Genomic DNA, 19,224 nt, shown 5'->3' with positions numbered 1-19,224 from the left:
TGTAATATGAAAATAATAAAATACGTTTTATTACTTACATATTCCCTATGTAAATGAGCAGGGCTCTAGCCCCATGGGCGTTGTTTCGCCCCGTGAGCGTTTGCATGCTTTCCATGGTATTATGCCCCTGTGGGCATGATACCATGGATTTCCACGAGCGACAGTCACGTCTGCTCCTTCAGAATTCCGCGCGTGCCCTCTTACCATTCTCGTCACCTTCTCATCCTGGTGTTTGCTTGTCGGCTTCAGACGCGCACTGCGCATGCTCAAAAGACTCCTGCGGATCCGGTCATGTGAAGCGCGCGTCTGAACAAGGCAAGTAAACACCAGGATGAGAAGGCGGCGAGAATCGTAAGAACGCACGCGCGGGATTCTGAAGGAGCAGACTTGACCGTCACTCATGTAAATCCATGGTATCACGCCTACAGGGGTGTAATACCATTGAAAGCATGCAAACGCCCACGGGGCAATCCGACGCCCATGGGGTTAGAAACCTGCTCATCTACATAGGTTTTATTACTTACATATTCCCTATTTTATTACTTTCATATTACACATTATTACAACATAGAGATGGGTAGGAAGGGGTTACTAGCTCACACATGCTCCTGCTTGTAGGTTATAACGCTTTTTTGACGTGACAGGTTCCCTTTAAAGAGGAAACAGAATTTGAAGATCAGGCCAGGTACCATAGGAAGAGATGAGACTAGTCCAGTGCCGCCCTAGGCTGGCTTTTTCCTGCTCCAGTTGACTGCCTGGTTTCTCTCTTGTTTGTATTTAGGGAGAGACTTGTCAATCAACTAGATCAGTGTAGGAAGAGACCGGCCAGGGGTGGCGCTAGTCTCATTTTAATGGATCTTCGCCTTTGTGAAATGTCACCAGTTTGTTACAGCAGCCGTCATCACTGTTTTCAAAATGGCAGCTGATGGAAGACCGTGTGACCAGAAAGGCTCCTCCAATCTAAAAATTATGCACATGGGAAAGCTCTTTACAAAGCATGGAGAACTTTTAACACTTACATTTTAGTAAGTGCCACAAAATCATGTCCCCAACACATATGTTCAAATAAACATAAGGTGTAAAACCCTTTTAATAAGTTGGTCATGCTACCATAGTATACAAATTCAGTACCTTCAAAAAAATTTACTTTAAAACACACAACCAATTTTCATTTGTATTATTCCATAGAAATTCACTCATAGGATAAATTTATGCCTATTCTAAAATTGCCAGATATATGTTTTTCCTAATGTGTGCATGAGAATTTACTCAAGATCAAGAAAACAATACATTTGTGTAATAACAAAATCCACTTTAATGATCATTCAATGGGTTTTAAAGGGAACCTGTCAGGTGCAATATGTGCCCAGAACCACGAGCAGTTCTGGGTACATATTGCTAAACCCTGCTTAATTTTCTCTTTATCTAGTAGGATACATAAAGGGATCTTTAGAAAAGAATTTTTAAAGATCCTTTATGATATGCTACTGAACACAGAGACTAGTCGTAAGGACGCTAGTTCCTGCGCTCATTCCACCCTCTTAGCATGGCAGCACTCCCACAGGGAGTGCAAGAGGGTGGAATGAGCGCAGCAACTAAGACCCTTGCGACTAGTCCCCACGCTCATTAGCATATCATAAAGGATTTTTAGAAATACTTTTTTTAAGTATTTCTAGGCAGCTCATGTACTCACTACAGTTGTGAAATATCATAATCTGAGATCTCTAACAATGTAAATAGTATATAAGAATATAAGAATCAATATATATGTCACTAGATCATTAGAACTACTGATATCCTGGGCTACAAAGGTTGCTTCATAAAGTGATTTTTAGAGAAAAAAACCCTCTTCCATTAAAGTCTAAACAAGAAACATGTCCATGTCAAAATGCTTTTAACATCACAATAGAACTGAAGGAAATGCAAGCTGCAAACAATACCTCTAGATCTCCCTTTGTGATAGACTCTTCTTCCACTCTGAACTGAAGGTCTTCAACTTTCCTAAATTTTGACAAAGAGTATACACATTACTGTGGTATTATTACTAATATTAATATTCTCAACTCAGGTTATACTTTTTATTCCCATTTATATTTTATAATGTTATACAGCAAGCTCATCACAGAAAAAAGCACTTGAAAGAGGTTGTTCAAAATGAATGAACCGCTAAATGCTAAAAGAATTATTCTATGCACCGTCTGGATGACAATATTATTGCTGACACTGAGTTGATTTGCAGCTTAAAGGGGTTCCCTGGGGATAAAAAGATAAATATGTAACTATAGGAAATGGCCTTATAAATAAATTCCTAAATACATTTAAATAGCAAATCCCTATTGTTTTGTCAAGGGAGGTCATCACTATAGAATTAAAATGGCCACCGCCTTGTTACACTGACAGAAACCTGTCCTAGAATTGTAGGTGTTTGTGAGCATGTGCAGTGGGGAGCTCCGCCTCTTCCCTTCATATATTTATAAAGAAATACTTCACTAATATTGCTGAGATACCAGAAGTGCTGAGGTAAGAAGAAATCGCTCACATTGCCATGTGCACTCGTTTTTTAAAAATGGCTATAAGCTGAATAAATAATCTCCAGGTCATAGCAGCAGAGCTCCCTACTGCACATGCTCACAGGCACATGTCTGAACATTCTAGGACGGGCTTCAGTCAATGTTGACTGAAATGGTTGATAGCCATTTTAAATCCATAGTGATTACCTCCTTTAAGGGGTACTCAAAGAAATATAATAAAAATAAATAATTAAAATAAAAAATAATTTAAATATTACAAGTTTTACTAAATACCTTTATTTAGCAAAAAGGTAATCTTTAGTTAGTGCAATATTTTAAATATGTCTGCCCCAGCAGTTTTCCAGCCGTCCCACATCTTAGGACGGGCTGCATAAAGACGTCGGGTGAGGGCAGCATTCTGTCAGGTATCATGCATTTCTCTATTCATCAAACCTGACAGCACAAGCATAGAAGTGCAGGGAACTAAAGCAGGAGATGGCCTTTTCTAGCTGCCTGAGATTTTATACATATGCAAACATACTGTATATAGCATATATAGAGAAAGCGCATATGAGTATATAATATGCATAAATATATTGTGACATATATACACACACACACATATATATATATATATATATATATATATATATATATATATATATATATATATATATATATATATAGTACAACTCTATACAGTTGTACTATGTTTATACTCATCTAAAATATATATATATTTACATATACATATATATACTGTATATATGCTGTGTGTGTGTGTATATATACATATATATATACACACAGCAAATACTATCTAACATACATTTTTAATCAAGATACTGAGAGGATTCTGTCAGATTTGCTGAACAGAAATGGCGTCCAGCTGAAGATAGTGTATATAGTTTTTTCCAGCAGCTCTGTTTTCCTGCCCTCAAATAAACCTGTCAGGCTGATGAGATAAATGTTGAATATCAGTCAGCTAGAAAGGTTATCTCCCACTTTAGACCCTTCCACTACAATGCTTGTCCTGTCAGGTTCAGTTGACAAAGGAATGTACGCACGTTCACGATACCCGATAGTCTGCTGCCCTCACCCGACGTCTGTCTCCAACAGACGTCTTTACGCAGAACGTCCTAAGACTTGAGATGGCTGGGAAACTGCTGGGGCTGACATGTTTAAAATCCTAAAAGTGCACTAACAAAATATTATCTATTTACTAAATAAAGGTATTTGTGATATTTTAAATATACGTTATTTATTTAATTATTTATTTTGATTACATTTCACGGAGTACCCCTTTTATACAAAATAAGTGTGATTTGTTTAATTAAATGTATTTAGAAATTATTGAAAATTACATTTTCTTTCTTTTTATTTTTTTTTAACCAGGAGATCCCCCTTAAAGGGCATTTACACTGCAAAATAATTGTGAACAAACATTGTTAACCCATTCACCCGCAAACCTATTTTCACTTTTCTGACCAGGCCAAAGTTTACAATTCTCACCAGTGTAATTTTATAAAGTAATAACTCTGTAACACTTCAATATTTCCCAGTGATTCTGAGACTGTTTTGTGACATATTGTACTTCATGATAGCAGTAAATGTTGATCAATATGATTTGCATTTATTTATGAAAAATTTGACTTAAAATTAGAAAATGTCGCAATTTTTCTACTTTTGAATGTTTATTTCCTTAAATCAGATTATACTATGACACAAAATAGTTAATAAATAACATTTAGCACATGTCTACTTTACATCAGCACCACTTTTGAAACATATTTTTTGAGGGTTAGGAAATTAGAAGGGTTAAAAGTTTATCATCGATTTCTCATTTTTTCAACAAAACTTACAAAAGCAAATTTTTTAGAGACTACATCACATTTGAAATGACTTTGAAGGGTCTACATAACAGAAAATATTCAAAAGTGACATATTAAAAACTATACCCCTCAAAATGCTCAAAATCACATTTAAGATGTTTATTAACCCTTTAGGTGGTTCATAGGAACTAAAGTGATGTGGAATAAAAAAATAAAAATTTGACTTTTTCTCACAAAAAATATTACTTTAGCTCCAATTTTTTCATTTTTGCAAGGGTAAAAAGAGAAAATGGGCCACACAATTTGTTGTGCAATTTTTGCTGAGTAAAGCCTGCTTTACACCATACGATCCAGCATACGATATCGTATGCGATCGTACCCGCTCCCATCGTATGTGCGGCACATTCAATTTGTTGAACGTGTCACACAAACGAGTGACCCCCCCGTCACACATACTTACCCGTCCATACGACCTCGGTGTGGGCGGCAAACATCCACTTCCTGGAATGGGAGGGACGTTCGACGTCACATCGACGTCACGTGGCAGCCGGCCAATAGAAGCGGAGGGGCGGAGATGAGCGGGACGTAAACATCCCGCCCACCTCCTTCCTCCCGCATAGCCGGCGGGAGCCACGGGACGCAGGTAAGCTGCTGTTCATCGTTCCCGGGGTGTCACACACTGTGATGTGTGCAACCCCGGGTACGATGAACAACCTGACGTTCAATTTTTAGGAATTGAATGACGTGCATGCGATGAACGTTTTACCGTTCAATCGCAATCGCACGTAGCTGTTACATGCTACAATGTAACTTACGATGCCGGATGTGCGTCACTTACAACGTGACCCCACCGACACATCGTAAGATATATTGTAGCATGTAAAGCGCCCTTAAGTTGATATCCCATATGTGATGGAAAACTACTGTTTGGTTGAATGGAATTGCCTAGAATGGTAAGAGAGCTACTTGAATTTGGAAGCGTCAAATTATCTGGACCAGATAAAGGTCGCCTTGTCGTGCTTGCAGAGCCCCTGATGTGTCTAAACAGTGGAAACCCCCCACAAGTGACCACATTTTGGAAACTAGACCCGTCAAGGAATTTATCTAGATGTGTGGTGAGCAAGTGTTTCACACATATTTAAAATATTGAGTCGTGAAAATTAAAAAATACAAAAATGATGCTTTAACCTCATATTTTTTAATTTTTACAACAGTACCAATATAACATGAACCAGACAATTTTGTGTGCTAAAACACCTGGAGTATCCCTGTAATTCTCCTGAGAACAGGGATACTCCATATCTGGTGAAATACTACTGTTTGGGCGCATGGTAGGCCTCGGAAAGGTAGGAGCGTTATTTGAATTATGGAGCGCTACTTTGGCTGGAATAGATTGTGGACGCCAAGTCACATTTGAAAATCCCCTGACATGCAAAAACAGCAGAAAGCTCCCACAAGTGAACCCATGTGAGAAATTTTAACTCTTAAGTGATTCACAGACTTGTATAACGTTTGGCTGTGAAAATAAAGAATTACCATATTTTCCATGAAAATGTTGCTTTGGCCCCAAAGTTTTAATTTTCAAAAAGGTTAATAGGAGAACATGTACCATACAATTTCTTACACAGTTTCTCCTGAATTTGCTAATACCTATATGTGGTTGAAAACTACTTTTAAGGCACAGTGCAAAGCACTGAAAGGAAGGAGTTCCATATTGGAGTTCAGATTAAGCTGGAATGGTTTGAGGGTGCCATGTCCCATTGGTAGAGCCCCTGATGTGCCTGAAAAGGAGACCCCCCCATAAGTGACCGCATTTTATAACGTACACCGCTCAATGAATTCATCAAGGGGTGCAGTGAGCATATTCACTCCACCCCATCATTTTATATCATTGGTCAGTGAACAATGAATAATGAGATTTTTATTACTAAAATATTGTTTTAACACCAGGTTTTCAATTTTCACAAGGGAAATTGGTAAAAAAAAGCCCCATAATGTGTTACATAATTTCTCTCGAACATGGCAATACCCCACATGTGTTGTGGCAATACCCACATGGCCACACAGCTTGGCTCGGGATGAATGGAGCACCATTTGACTTTTGGAGCACAGATTTTCCTTTCATTTGCAGAGACCCTATATAAATATATCTATCTATCTATCTATCTATCTATCTATCTATCTATATATATATATATATATATATATATATATATCTCTATCTATCTCTCTATCTATCTCTCTATCTATATATATATATATATATATATATATATATATATATATATATATATATATATATATATATATATATGATAGATAGATAGGATATATATATATAATATATATATATATATATATATAGCTTTGCTACTAAATGATGAAACTATGTGTGTAGGAGTCCTCTTGCTCACTTAGTTGATATATTTCTTTGGTTCTAGTTATTTTTATCAAATCTATTTTATGATACTATAATAAAGAGTGTTTCTTATCCACAAGGGCAGGGCCCCCTTCCCTTTGTACCAGTCTGTCTGTTGTAACTTGTATATGTATTCTGTATGTAACCCCTTTTCTTGTACAGAACTATGGAATCAATGGTGCTCTATAAATACATAATATTAATTTATATTAATTTGGTTTTGCACTTTTTTTGGACAGGCGTTCATAATATTTTGTTCATATCGAACTGTATGTTTAGCCGAGGGAAATTATATATAACTTTGAATAACACTATTGTCTACTACGAAGAAAGCAAAATCTGAATTTACCTTTTTTCCTCTTCAAGCTGATTAACCAGCTCAACTTTCTCTTTCTGTGTGCTTTCCACCATGGTCCGAGCCCTCTGAAGATTTCCCTCTGCTTCTGCAATGTACTACAAGACAAAGATATAAAAATGAAATCTGCTGCAAACAGGCAAGTTGAATCTGCTGGGACTGACCAATTATCTAATGGGAGTCTTCCAATACACGCTTTGCTGATTGGTAATCTGTTCAATCCATAGCTACCTCTTCTGGAAGGTTAATTAATGGGCACAAGGACTTGATTTGGGTTAAACTCATGTTAAACTCTGTGCTGTCCAGAATGCTGTTCCATGGACAAAACAGCGTTAATTTAATACTAATTTTATTTAAACTGCGCCAACATACTCCACAACACTTTACGATTAAGGGGGGAGATGAACAGACAATGACATTACAATGTAACACAACATTCAACAGTTATCGGAGGTGTGAGGGTTCTGCTCACAAGCTTAAAATCTATAAGTAGAGATACAGTAGGTAAGGCTAGTTTCTCACTTGCGTTGTTTTCCTTCAGTCGCAGTCCGCCGTTTTGGAAAACAGCGGAATCTGTTAACGGAATCCGCTGCTTCCCATAGACTTGTATAGATGATGGATTGTGACAGAAGTACATGCGTTGCTTCCGCTGGCTGACGCTAGGTTGCTTCCGCCGGGCGGAAGGAGCGCAGCATGTAACAATTTTTGAGCAGCGGAATCCTTAGGATTTTGCTGCGCATGCTCTCTCTGGCTCCCTGCACACGTAATTAGGGTACACATCGGGTTACTAAGCAAAGCGCTTTGCTTAGAAACCCGATATTTACCCTGGCTACGTGTGCAGGGAGGCCGACACTTCCCTGCTTGGCTCCGCCCCCTCCTGCACTCCACTCCGCATGTACACACACACACGCACACACACTCACCTGTCTCCAGCCATGCAGTCCCCGCGCACTGACGTCCTCAGCGCCATGGCCCCTCTTGGCTCCACCCACCCTGCACTCCGTCCCCCGCACACATTTTCGGCAGCCAAACGATCAGCTGATCACCCGGTGTCCGGCTGCTTTGAGCGATCAGCTAATCACCCAGTGACCGGCTGCTGTGAGCGATCAGCTGATCACCCGGCGGCAGACTATTGTGAACGATCAGCTGATCACTCGGCGGCCGGGTAATCAGCTGATCGTTCACAATAGTCTGCCGCCGGTAAAGCTGTAAAGAGAAAGAAAAAAAAAAAGCAGATTCCGTTGTTTTGTACGATCCGTTGCATCCGTTGTGCTACTATATGCAACACATTCGTTGCATCCGTCACACAACGCAATGCAACAGATGCCATTCAACACAAGTGTGAAACTAGCCAAACAAATGCTTTTTGTGTATGGTCTGGCCATCATTATAGTAGGGTTTTAAAAGCTGAGGGAATGAGTCATCAGCCAGTATCTGTCTAAGTACAGGTACCAAGTGCTGTTGGGTACTTGGAGGATGTGGACAGAGAGCAGATTCTGAGGAAAATTTAGAAAGGGAGAATAGGGAAGAGTTGGATTAGTGAAGTGAGGAGGTAGTCTTATCTATAGAAATTTATTTTTAACACCTTCACGACCTAGGACGTATATATACAACCTAGGTAGCCTCCCTCCGGTTATGGGGGGCTTGTGCGGCAAACTCATGGTCATCCCCGCACACGGCTGCTTCAGTAGACATATGCGGCTCACAGGTGCGGGTGAATCTCTGATCTACCCATGCCTTTTAACCCCTTAGACATCGCTGTCAAACTCCCGACGGCTCAATCTAACGAGCTTCGGAGAAAATCGTACTATTTCCTACCACCATCGGTGGCCCTGTGACGCAATCACTGAGCGCCAATGTGTTGCCATGACAGCCTGGGATCAGATGATGACCACTGTCGCTGTCATGACTCACTTCCTGTGAATGCCGGCAGAGTGCCAGCACTCACAGGAACACAGCATTTCTCCTGATCAGAGCAATGCTGAAGCACTGCTCTGATAAGGAGAAATGATCAGACAGCGCAATCATACAGAGCCCAAGGGGAACTAGTAAAATCAATAAAAAATATAAAAGAAGAGTGAAAAAATATTAAAAAATAAAAACTTCAAGTCACCCCCCCTTTTGCTACTTTGAAAATAAAGTAAGAATAAAAACACCCATATTTGGTATCGTCGCGTTCAGAAATGCCTGATGTCCGAAAATATAAAATCAATTAGTCTGATTGGTAAATAGCGTAGTGAGAAACAAAATCCAAGAGCCAAAATTACAGTTTATTTTAGCCATTGTAACATTGCAGTAAAATGCAATAATAGGCAATCAAAACATTGCATCCGCGCAAAAATGGTATAACTAAAAAAGTCAGCTCAAGATACAAAGAGTAAGCTATCACTGAGCCACAGATCCCAAAAAACGAGAATGCTACAGGTCTCGGAAAATGGCGACAAAAGCGCAATTCTTTTTTTTTTTACAATTCTCAATTTTTTTTACTATATAGATAAAAGTAAAACTATATATATATTTTTTATCTACAAACTCATACTGACCTGGGGAATCAGAATGCCAGCTCAGTTTTACCAAATATTAAACATTTAAAAAAATAAAAAATAAATCGTGCAATTGCACTTTTTTTGGCAATTTCACCGCACTTGGAATTTTTTTTCCTGGTTTCCAGTACAATATGGGCCAGAGTGAATGGTGTAGTTCAAAAGTACAACTCGTCCCACAAAAAACAAGCCCTCATATGGTTATATTGACGGAAAAATAAAAAAGTTACGGCTTTTGAAAGGAGGAAAAAACTAAAATGAAAAATGGAAAATTGCCGGGGAGGGGAGAAGGGGTTAAAGCATGCTTAAAATTCTGGGGTCTAAGTATTAATTGGATTGTCTGGGGAAGTGCATTCCAGAAACCTCGTGCAGCATGAGAGAAGTCTGAGAGATGAAAATGGGAGCTTTGCTCTTTTATTGGTAGTGTCCCATTGTGTATAATTTGTAGCCCTGAAAAATTAATTAAAAGACTATTGTTATTTTACCCAGAAACGCTGTCATGCCATTTAATGCTTTATGGACTATTTCCAGGATGCCAGAGTGTTGGGGCAACCCAAATGGTCTGACATCTTAGGAATTATTTTAAGAGTGCTATATGGTTTTTCAATAATTGCCTTATCCTGCAAGAAAGAGTATGTTCCTCCTGGAGTTAAGCAGGATGCTCCAGAGCCCACAGAGAGATTATTTAATCTTGGTCAGTCCGGGCCAAGAAAATTCAATTAAGAAAAAGTGAAGTAACACCTCTCTCTGACCCACTAGTCCTAATATGCAACGCTTTGGTGCCATGATTTCGCACTACTTCCTTTGTCCCACTTCCCCACATGCAACACTGGAAAATTTTATTCTTTAGAATAATCCATTAATTTTATATCAGTGGGGGTCAGATCTTCAGCTATACCCATTGACCGGCTGTTTGCGTTGGCTGCAATGTGTCCTCTTCGTTGTTTACCAGGCACATCTATATACTTTCAGTAGTTGCTGTATCTTGTATAACAGCTCCCTAAAGCTTTGTCATTTCAAAATGATTGGGACTAATCAGTATAACCAAACAAAGTTGCTATTAAAAGTACAGTGTTGTGTGAGAGGTGTTTTTATTCTCTGGATTTTAGTTGGATTTTGAACTTTTGATGATATTTTTATGTGCTGGACTTTGTTTCACAGTCAGATCAGCTGTTCTTCAGGGCTGTATTTGATCCATTCTATCCATATATTGGCAGCTGCTAATAAAAGTATAAAGCTATGTCTGGTAAACAATGAAGACCATGCGTCACTCAATGGAGCAGTGTGGGTCCTTCGAAAAGCTTGATTGCCAGATGTACCAAGAGTCACTCACACATTGATCTAATATGAATGGCCTATCTTGAAATAGGTTGATAATTTTAAAGAGGACTAACTACCAGGATTTTCCCATATAAACTAAAGCCAGTGCTATACTGGTGCTATCATGCTTATTCTAAACATACCTTCAGTTGTAAGATAGGATGTATATTTTCTTTAATACAGGCAAGTAAAGTTTGTGAAACTTACTGTTATTTGATGAGAGGCGCAACGGAATATATAATATGTGGGTCGGGTTTTGCTAGTTATTCCCGCCCCTATCTGCCTGCCTGTCCTTCCTCCCCTAGTCTCTGTTATTACAGGGGGGAGGAAGGACAGGCAGGAAGACAGGGGCGGGAACAACTAACAAATCCCGACCCACCTATTAGATATTCTGTTGAATCTATCAATTAAATAACAGTGAATTTTACTTGCCTGTATTTCAGAAACTATACATCCGATCTCACAACTAAACATATATATAGAATCAGCATGATAGTGCCAATATAGCACTGACTTAAGTTTATATAGGAAAATCCTGGTGATTGGTACTCTTTAAAGGCCCCAGATAACTAATTAAGAATTCCGAAATGTTACTTTAGTATGTGGTGTGAAATGCGTGCAGAAAACCTGTGCTGTAGGTTGCACAATCATGCTATCTAACATTTATTGTGTGCAACATAAGTAACTTGTATTCATGTTTTTCACAATTAATGTAAGGAACTTCAATAAAAGAAAACTGGGTTTAGGCTTCAGGCTGTCTAGAGCATATAAAAAGAGCATTTTACAAAGAAAAATTAACGAACAAGTTGCAAACAATTACCAACACAAGGAAAATGTATTGATTTCTGCAGTAGAACTGAATGAAATGGACTAAAAGTGTAACTTTATCTGGTGCCAAGGATTAATTTGATGAAAAACAGCTGTTTGAGTGGCCTTAAAGTCACCAAGATCTACAAAAAAGAACATCTGGTGTAGGATATAAACATCAAAAGCTTATATAAGATCTCATGTGACCAGTATAGAAGCTTTAATACCGCAAAAAGCTAGAGGACTTTGCTGATCAACAGCCCAGTATTGTGTGAGCAGTGAATAAGTCCTTGTAGTAGCAGAATTTCAGGAAATTCTAAAAACTATTGAAACAAATTTAGTATAAAATACATTTTTTTAGATCCTGTGATATATCAGTCTACATAAAACTGCATAATGTAGAGAAGGGACATAAGAAATAGATGTGTCTTATGTATTCTTATTACACTTGCCATCATCTTTCTGTTTAGGGAAATTACACCTTAAAAATAGCCCCAGAAATATTTCCGCACCTAGGAAATATATTTAACTGAATCCAATAAATGTATTTTTAAGCCTGCATAGAGAGCAGTAGCATTGCACCTCCTATGTATTTTTGGAGATCCTTTTGGAGTTCCACATACCTTCTCATGTTGGGTTTTCAAATGTGTCAGCTCCTTTTCCACTTCACAGATATGACTCGTGGCTTTTGCTACCTCGGCTCGCTCCAGATCTCTCTCAGCCAATAACTGCTCTATGTGTTGCTGTTTTTCTTTTAGAGCCTCCTGTAAAGCAGTTGTACCGGAAATTTTCCGTGCGTAACGTGATGATGTTTCTGTAAGCTAAGGGGTATTAAAACACAAAGGTACAAAAAAGAAAAATCAAATGGTGTATAATGTATACAACGTCTATCATATACATATAAGTCCAAGTTACCCTCTCTGAAATCTCACATAGTAAATCCAATGAAAAATGGATCACTGCCTTATAAAATAGTTTAGTACATCAGCACATAAAATGTGAGCCACTTAAGGATGGATTTGTGCCTATAGCACATATAGCCACTAGTCATGTCTTTTGCAGGGACATTCAAAGAGTAATTTCTAAAGCATTTATCATGTACTGTATGGCTATGATCAGCCTTCTTACATAGTAATGTTAGGGTAATTTATCAGCTTTTCTGAGATTTAAATGGTTACTGTCAAGTTGTTTCTTGAGGAGCTCACAGCTTTCCAGTCTCTTTCACTTCCTGGTTTCCAGCAGGGCGGACATTCATTATTCAGTGACAGTTCTGTTCAGCAGCAGAGCTATAGTATTAGTCGAACAATAAAGCTAAGCACAAGTTCTGCTGTAATATATTCAGCTATCAGTGGTTTGTTCTGGAGTCTACACTGCAATCTCTGTATTTACACATACATATAACAAGGCATCTGAAGCAACAGCATGATAAAGTAAGGATAATTGACCTGCTATGATAGTACCTGATGGTGGGGGCTGGTGAAATTTTGTAAGTTTATAACAGCAGCTTGTCAGGGGCTAAGAAGGAAGGAGAGGGAGTGAGCAGCCAACTGCTGTATACAAATCAATACGCTAGAGAGAGGTAGCTGGCATTTTAGAATCTAACTCCTCCCCTGAAAATAAATTACTGCTAGGATCTGGACTGGCTCTAGTGGCAGAGCTTAATGAAAACAAGCTGTGCAGTATAAAAGATAAAAGCTCTTATTGCAGGCGCATGAATGCAGATAGAAAAAAAGTGAGTCAATTGCTTATATTCATGCTGTCTAAATTAATTAAAGCAATTTAATAACTTAAGAATACCCCTTTAAACTCTCATTCACAGGAGACAATTATCTCTCCTGAACTCCTCATACATATGAATGTTTGGCTCAGTAGTTAAAATTCAAACTTCTCAATCATTATCTACGAGTAAGTGGTAATCCAGCACCCGTAGTCCAGTCTTGAGTGAAAATTAAGACATTCTTTATTCACAAAACATGTTAAAAACATACATGTTTAAAATCAGAACTGCCTTACGCGTTTCAGGTCATAGAGACCTTTACTCATATGGGTAAGGGTCTCTATGACCTGAAACACGTAAGGCAGTTATGATTTTAAACATGTATGTTTTTAACATGTTTTGTGAATAAAGGATGTCTTAATTTTCACTGAAGACTGGACTACGGGTGCTGGATTACCACTTACTCTTATTTATACTGACTTCTACAGGGGTGGACCGCCCCTTTTCTTCATCCGTGCACGCTAGGTGGTTTGGATCACATGGCTATGGTAGGCTGAAATTTACTCCTTTTCACTTGGAATCATTATCTACCTCTGAGATCATCTGTTGAGGTAGAATCCGGGAGGTGCACATTAGACTGTCGGCTGCTCTTGCTAATATAGTGGGTTCTACCGACTTTAGTCTAATGTATATGGGGGCCCTTACTACTGGCGCTATATCTTGTTATATTGCAATTTTGCTATGGCAATGATTAGAAATAGCCAATTACGATCACTACTTCATCATTTCACTTGCAACTAATTTTCTTCACATATTAGTATCTTATAGTAATGGCAAATCACATTATAGCATTACATATCACAAATTAAATATAATAACCAAAACAGAATAACCTCTTCTATTTACACTTTATTTATACAATGATTTAGTAGAAAAAAAATTAACAATACACAAAGCATAGTTACAAAAATGTACACAGAGGACTCCATGATTAGGCTGTGCTGAATCTGTTGTATAGGAGATCAAAATTTCAACTCATAGACCTAAATTGCTTATAATTGAGTCAACATGATTGAGTTAAGATTTCCTTTATCTGTATGGCAAGAATATGTAATGCTGTGCTATTCATGCTGTCAAGTGAAATACTATTGACAGCCCTCTTAAACGAGTGGTATAAACAGACACCTATCACGTCAGGATTTTTATTTCCATATAGAGTAAGAACAAACTGAAAAATAACTAAAAGCAGAATAAACTATTGTATAGATAAGTTAGAGATTTTACATTTCAGGACTAGAGAGCCAATGGTAATATTTGTTGGACCTTTGTTTCAAGAAGCTCAACCCAAGAACATGTTCTTACCAAGCCACTCCTGCTGGGTCTCCCTCCTACAGAGGATGCGACTGAGCTCACTGAACTTATAGAAGAACTGCTAGGACTGTGAGTTAGCGCTGACACCCCCATGGCCATCCGTTTGCTTTTCTTAGCTTTGGCTGGACTGGTAGATGGGAAACCAATGCGGATCACCTTGTGAATTGGAGCAAAAAGACCAAATTTTGGTGGGCACTGGAAATATCTAAAAAGAAAAGTAAACATAAATTATATAATAGTTGACACTTCATATTTCATGTCATCAAAGTCAAATTTGTTAAGATAATTCACATGAACAAATAATAAAGACTGAGGCATCACAAATGGGAGAATCATTCTCATTCCACTTCTGATAAGTACATAGGCCAAATTCATCAAAATTTCTATGGCAGAAAACTGCTTCGAAAAGTCACTTTTTTTTGCGAAATGCGGAGTTGTACAAAAATTTTGCAACTTTTGACATTTTCACCCCAGACTGAAACAGCTTTGCCAAACTGGGTGGAGCCAGGGAAGAGCCATGTTGGGATAGGCCATGGCTATCTCCGTTCGTCAAATTCAGCAAAAGTGCTAGTGTTTCTTGCCAGAAATGCTAGTCCAGCCCCGACTAGAGTAGCATTTCAAGTACGGTGCTTTCACGGTCTTCTGCCTGCTGTTTTGAGACTAGTGACAGCCTTAGGACTGGAGCCTCCCATCTGCATCTAGACTCCTCATCTAAACAAGGTTTCCTTTCCCTTGGCATTTCATGAGTTAATTGCAGTTTTGTTGTAGCAGCTCTGAGCAGGGCAGGTTAGCTGTTGTTGCTTTGAGCCCACGCCCATTTAAGTCAAACACTGGAACTTTCCCAACAGACCTTGCTGCTGTTAGAATCATTTTTACTTTGGCCAGCCTGGTGAAAGGAACTGCTGAGATTTTCTCCTGTGCCCATCCACCTGGTAATTTTGAGTCCATCTTCTATGGTGAAGTTTGGTGTTTTGTATCCTTCCGTTTATTCCCCCTGTCTGTCTTTCCTTTCCCTCTGTGTTTATCAGTTTAGTGGCGAGCCCAGTGTACTCATCGGCCTACTCACTAGACAGAGCGAGTTTAGGGTCAGCTGAGGGACCCACGTATCTTGCTTGCCGACAGGTTGAAAGAACCTGAATAGGGACACTATGGAGCTCAGGAGTCAGCTTGAGGTGAGTGCAGAAGGTGCCCCCTCACCCCTCTCCCTAGCGGCAAGGATCTCCGTTGTGTCATGACCCTGGTGTTTCCCCCATTTTTATGGTATTTTTCTGGTAGTCCGTCAGACACCCATTGGTCTGATCGTGTGTGTTGCATGTTACATATGGACATATTCTACTCCATGCATGACAGGCGCACGCCATAGAGAAAATGCACCAAACTATTAAAGTGGTGTGAGCCTCATAATGAATTAGGCGCATTATACTCCTTAAGACTGGCATGCACAACATCTTAATGAACCAGCACCGTAGTATCTATCAGATTGTGTGATTCTAAAAAAAAATGATTTCTTAAGAAAACAAAATTATTTTCTAAAAGATTACAACTAAGGCCTCGATTCATCAAGACTGGTGTGTGGTACTCCAATCTTAATGAAGAGTGTGCTAAAGTATGTGTGTGCCTCTTAATGCATTTGATGCATATTTTAGCTGCCATGCCATGTGCTACTTCAAGAAATGCAGTCCTCTCAGTAAATGCTCATTTATTCATCATTTTTTAAATCAAGACTCAACGTTTTATGCCGGCGTCACGCGGTACGATCTATCGTGCGATCGCACGAGCGATCGTACCCGCCCCCATCGTTTGTACGTCACGAACAATTAGTTAACCCCCTGTCACACGCACTTACCTCTCGGACGACCTCGCTGTGGGCGGCGAACATCCTCTTCCTGAATTAGGAGGGACGTTCGGTGTCCCAACGACGTCACACAGCGGCCGGCCAATAGAAGCGGAGGGGCGGAGATGAGCGGGATGTAACATCCCGCCCACCTCCTTCCTTCTGCATTGCCGGCGGGATGCAGGTAAGCTGTGTTCGTTGTTCCCAAGGTGTCACACGGAGCGATGTGTGCTGCCTCGGGAACGATGAACAACCGGCACGCAGAAGGAGGACCGACATTTTGAAAATGAACGACGTGTCAATGAGCAACGATAAGGTGAGTATTTTTGCTCGTTCACAGTCGTTCGGAGGTGTCACGCGGTACGATATGTCACACGATGCCGGATGTGCGTCACTAACAACGTGAACCCAACGACATATCGCCCGATATATCATACCGTGTGACGCCAGCATTAGTCTGCTGGCCATATAGACTGTGAGCCTTCGTGGGCAGGGACCTCTATCCTCCTGTACCTGTCTGTCTTGTATTGTTTATGATTATTGTACTTGTCCCTACTATGTATACCCATTTCACATGTAAAGCGCCATGGAATTGATGGCGCAATAATAATAAATAATAATAATATGTATCCAGTCCACTAGCAGACACAGACAATATATGGGCCCCTTTTAGCTCAAGAATTTTTCATAATGCACAATCCCACCTACTTTGGAGGTAGAAATGGGCCTCCTTACCTCTTGGGCCCCTGTACAAATGATATGTCCGCCTCTTATCCAGTCAATGTTTCAGAATTTGTAAATGGCATTGATACATTTTCTATTTTTCACAAAAATGAAATAAATTGAAATATTCTGTTTTCTATTTTTCCATGAACTTTCCAGAATAAACTTCATCACGTGCAGAACATCTAGCCAAGTCTGCTCGGCAGCTGTAGCATTCAACATCTGCACATTACACCATCTACTTTCCATTCACCCCGGCTATGCCTGTCCTGTAAAATCTATGAGCAGAAAACAAGTCAAGGATGTCCTTTAGTAATAAGACTGTAACATAATGTTTACAAACAAGAGTCAGTCTCTCAATCAGAGTTTAGCTTAATCCCATCTGCATTGGCTTTCTCCCAGATGCAACTGTATTTTATCCTTCTTTTTATCCTTCCCTATTGCACTGGCTTTATCTAATTCCCTGAAAATAAGCCAAATAGCTGAGCACAAATGTTCCAATCCTCGTTCTGTTTCCAGACTTCAGGAATGTAAGCTGGACAAGTGTAATAAGTCAAAAGAGCCTTGGAAGATCCCAACATAGGAAGCAGGTGTTTGACCACAAAATCTTATGGTACGTACAAAATATTTTTGGAGAAATCATACATTTTAAGAAGTCATATCACCTCTCCTGACAAGTGTGTTTTAGTTAATACGGCATTTTCATACTGTGAAAATTCTGAGACATTGTGTTTCTTATAATTTTGCATTGGACCTTTCCTCTGATATACTCTTAGGGGTACTTTGCACGCTGCGACATCGCAAGCCGATGCTGCGATGCCAAGCGCGATAGTCCCCGCCCCATCGCAGCTGCAATATCATTGTGATAGCTGCCGTAGCGAACATTATCGCTATGGCAGCTTCACATCTACTCACCTGCCGTCCGACGTCGCTCTGGCCGGTGACCCGCCTCCTTATCAAGGGGGCAGGTCGTGTGGCATCACTGCGACGTCACACGGCAGGCAGCCAATAGGAGCGGAGTGACGGAGATGAGCGGGATGTAAACATCCCGCCCACCTCCTTCCTTCCGCATATCCTACGGGAGCCGCGGTGACGCCGGTAGGAGATGTTCCTCGCTCCTGCGACTTCACACACAGTGATGTGTGCTGCCGCAGGAGCGAGGAACAACATTGGACCGTCGCGTCAGCGTAATTATGGATTACGCCAACGCTACACCCATGATACGATTATGACGCTTTTGCGCTCGTTAATCGTATCATCTAGGATTTACACACTACGATATCGCCTGCGATGCCAGATGTGCGTCACTTTCAATTTGACCCCCACCGACATCGCACCTGCGATGTCGTAGTGTGCAAAGTGCCCCTTAGAAATGTATGAATAAATTGTCTATTGATGGGACCATTTAGGGAGGTGTTCCTATACAATCTGACATTAACCAATTAATAAAGACTATGACTATGTAGAAACACCCTACTGACTATGTGAATGGAAACACCCAGTTGTCAATTTTTTTGCATAGTTCCAGGAAGAATAACACAGAAATGGCGCACTGCTGCATTCTCAGGAAAGAAATGCCAAAAGTCTTATATCTTGTGAAATATAATTGTCTTCTAAGACAGGCTAGTCAGGTGACATGGCAGATCATCATTAAATTTTATAGCATGGTAAGCATAATTAGGAGGTAGATACACATCATCATTCACAAAAGGCCCATTAAGAATTATACTGGTCACTAGAGCCCACCATCATGCAGTTAAAATGTGTTCTGCCCCCAAGAACCTGGCTAAAGG

The 19,224-nt window shown here is 39.7% G+C and overlaps 1 protein-coding gene across 4 annotated transcripts in view; it reads right to left on the bottom strand.

Annotated features, from left to right (window-relative positions):
- The window catches only part of CLIP2 (CAP-Gly domain containing linker protein 2), a 183,299-nt gene that overhangs the window by 29,179 nt on the left and 134,896 nt on the right, over positions 1–19,224 (bottom strand). For all 4 annotated transcript variants that reach the window (XM_075336353.1, XM_075336354.1, XM_075336351.1 and 1 more), the window contains exons 5-8: positions 14,866–15,079; positions 12,410–12,607; positions 7,111–7,214; positions 1,941–2,001 (exon numbers count right to left, since the gene is read on the bottom strand). In XM_075336353.1, coding sequence (XP_075192468.1) covers positions 1,941–2,001; positions 7,111–7,214; positions 12,410–12,607; positions 14,866–15,079 — 577 coding nt within the window. The remainder of the gene's footprint in view (positions 1–1,940; positions 2,002–7,110; positions 7,215–12,409; positions 12,608–14,865; positions 15,080–19,224) is intronic.

This window comes from Anomaloglossus baeobatrachus, chromosome 2 (assembly GCF_048569485.1).
Source record: "Anomaloglossus baeobatrachus isolate aAnoBae1 chromosome 2, aAnoBae1.hap1, whole genome shotgun sequence".
Taxonomy (NCBI): Eukaryota; Metazoa; Chordata; class Amphibia; order Anura; family Aromobatidae; genus Anomaloglossus; species Anomaloglossus baeobatrachus.
Note: the sequence above shows the minus strand (reverse complement) of the source record. Positions and strands in the feature narration are given on the sequence as shown.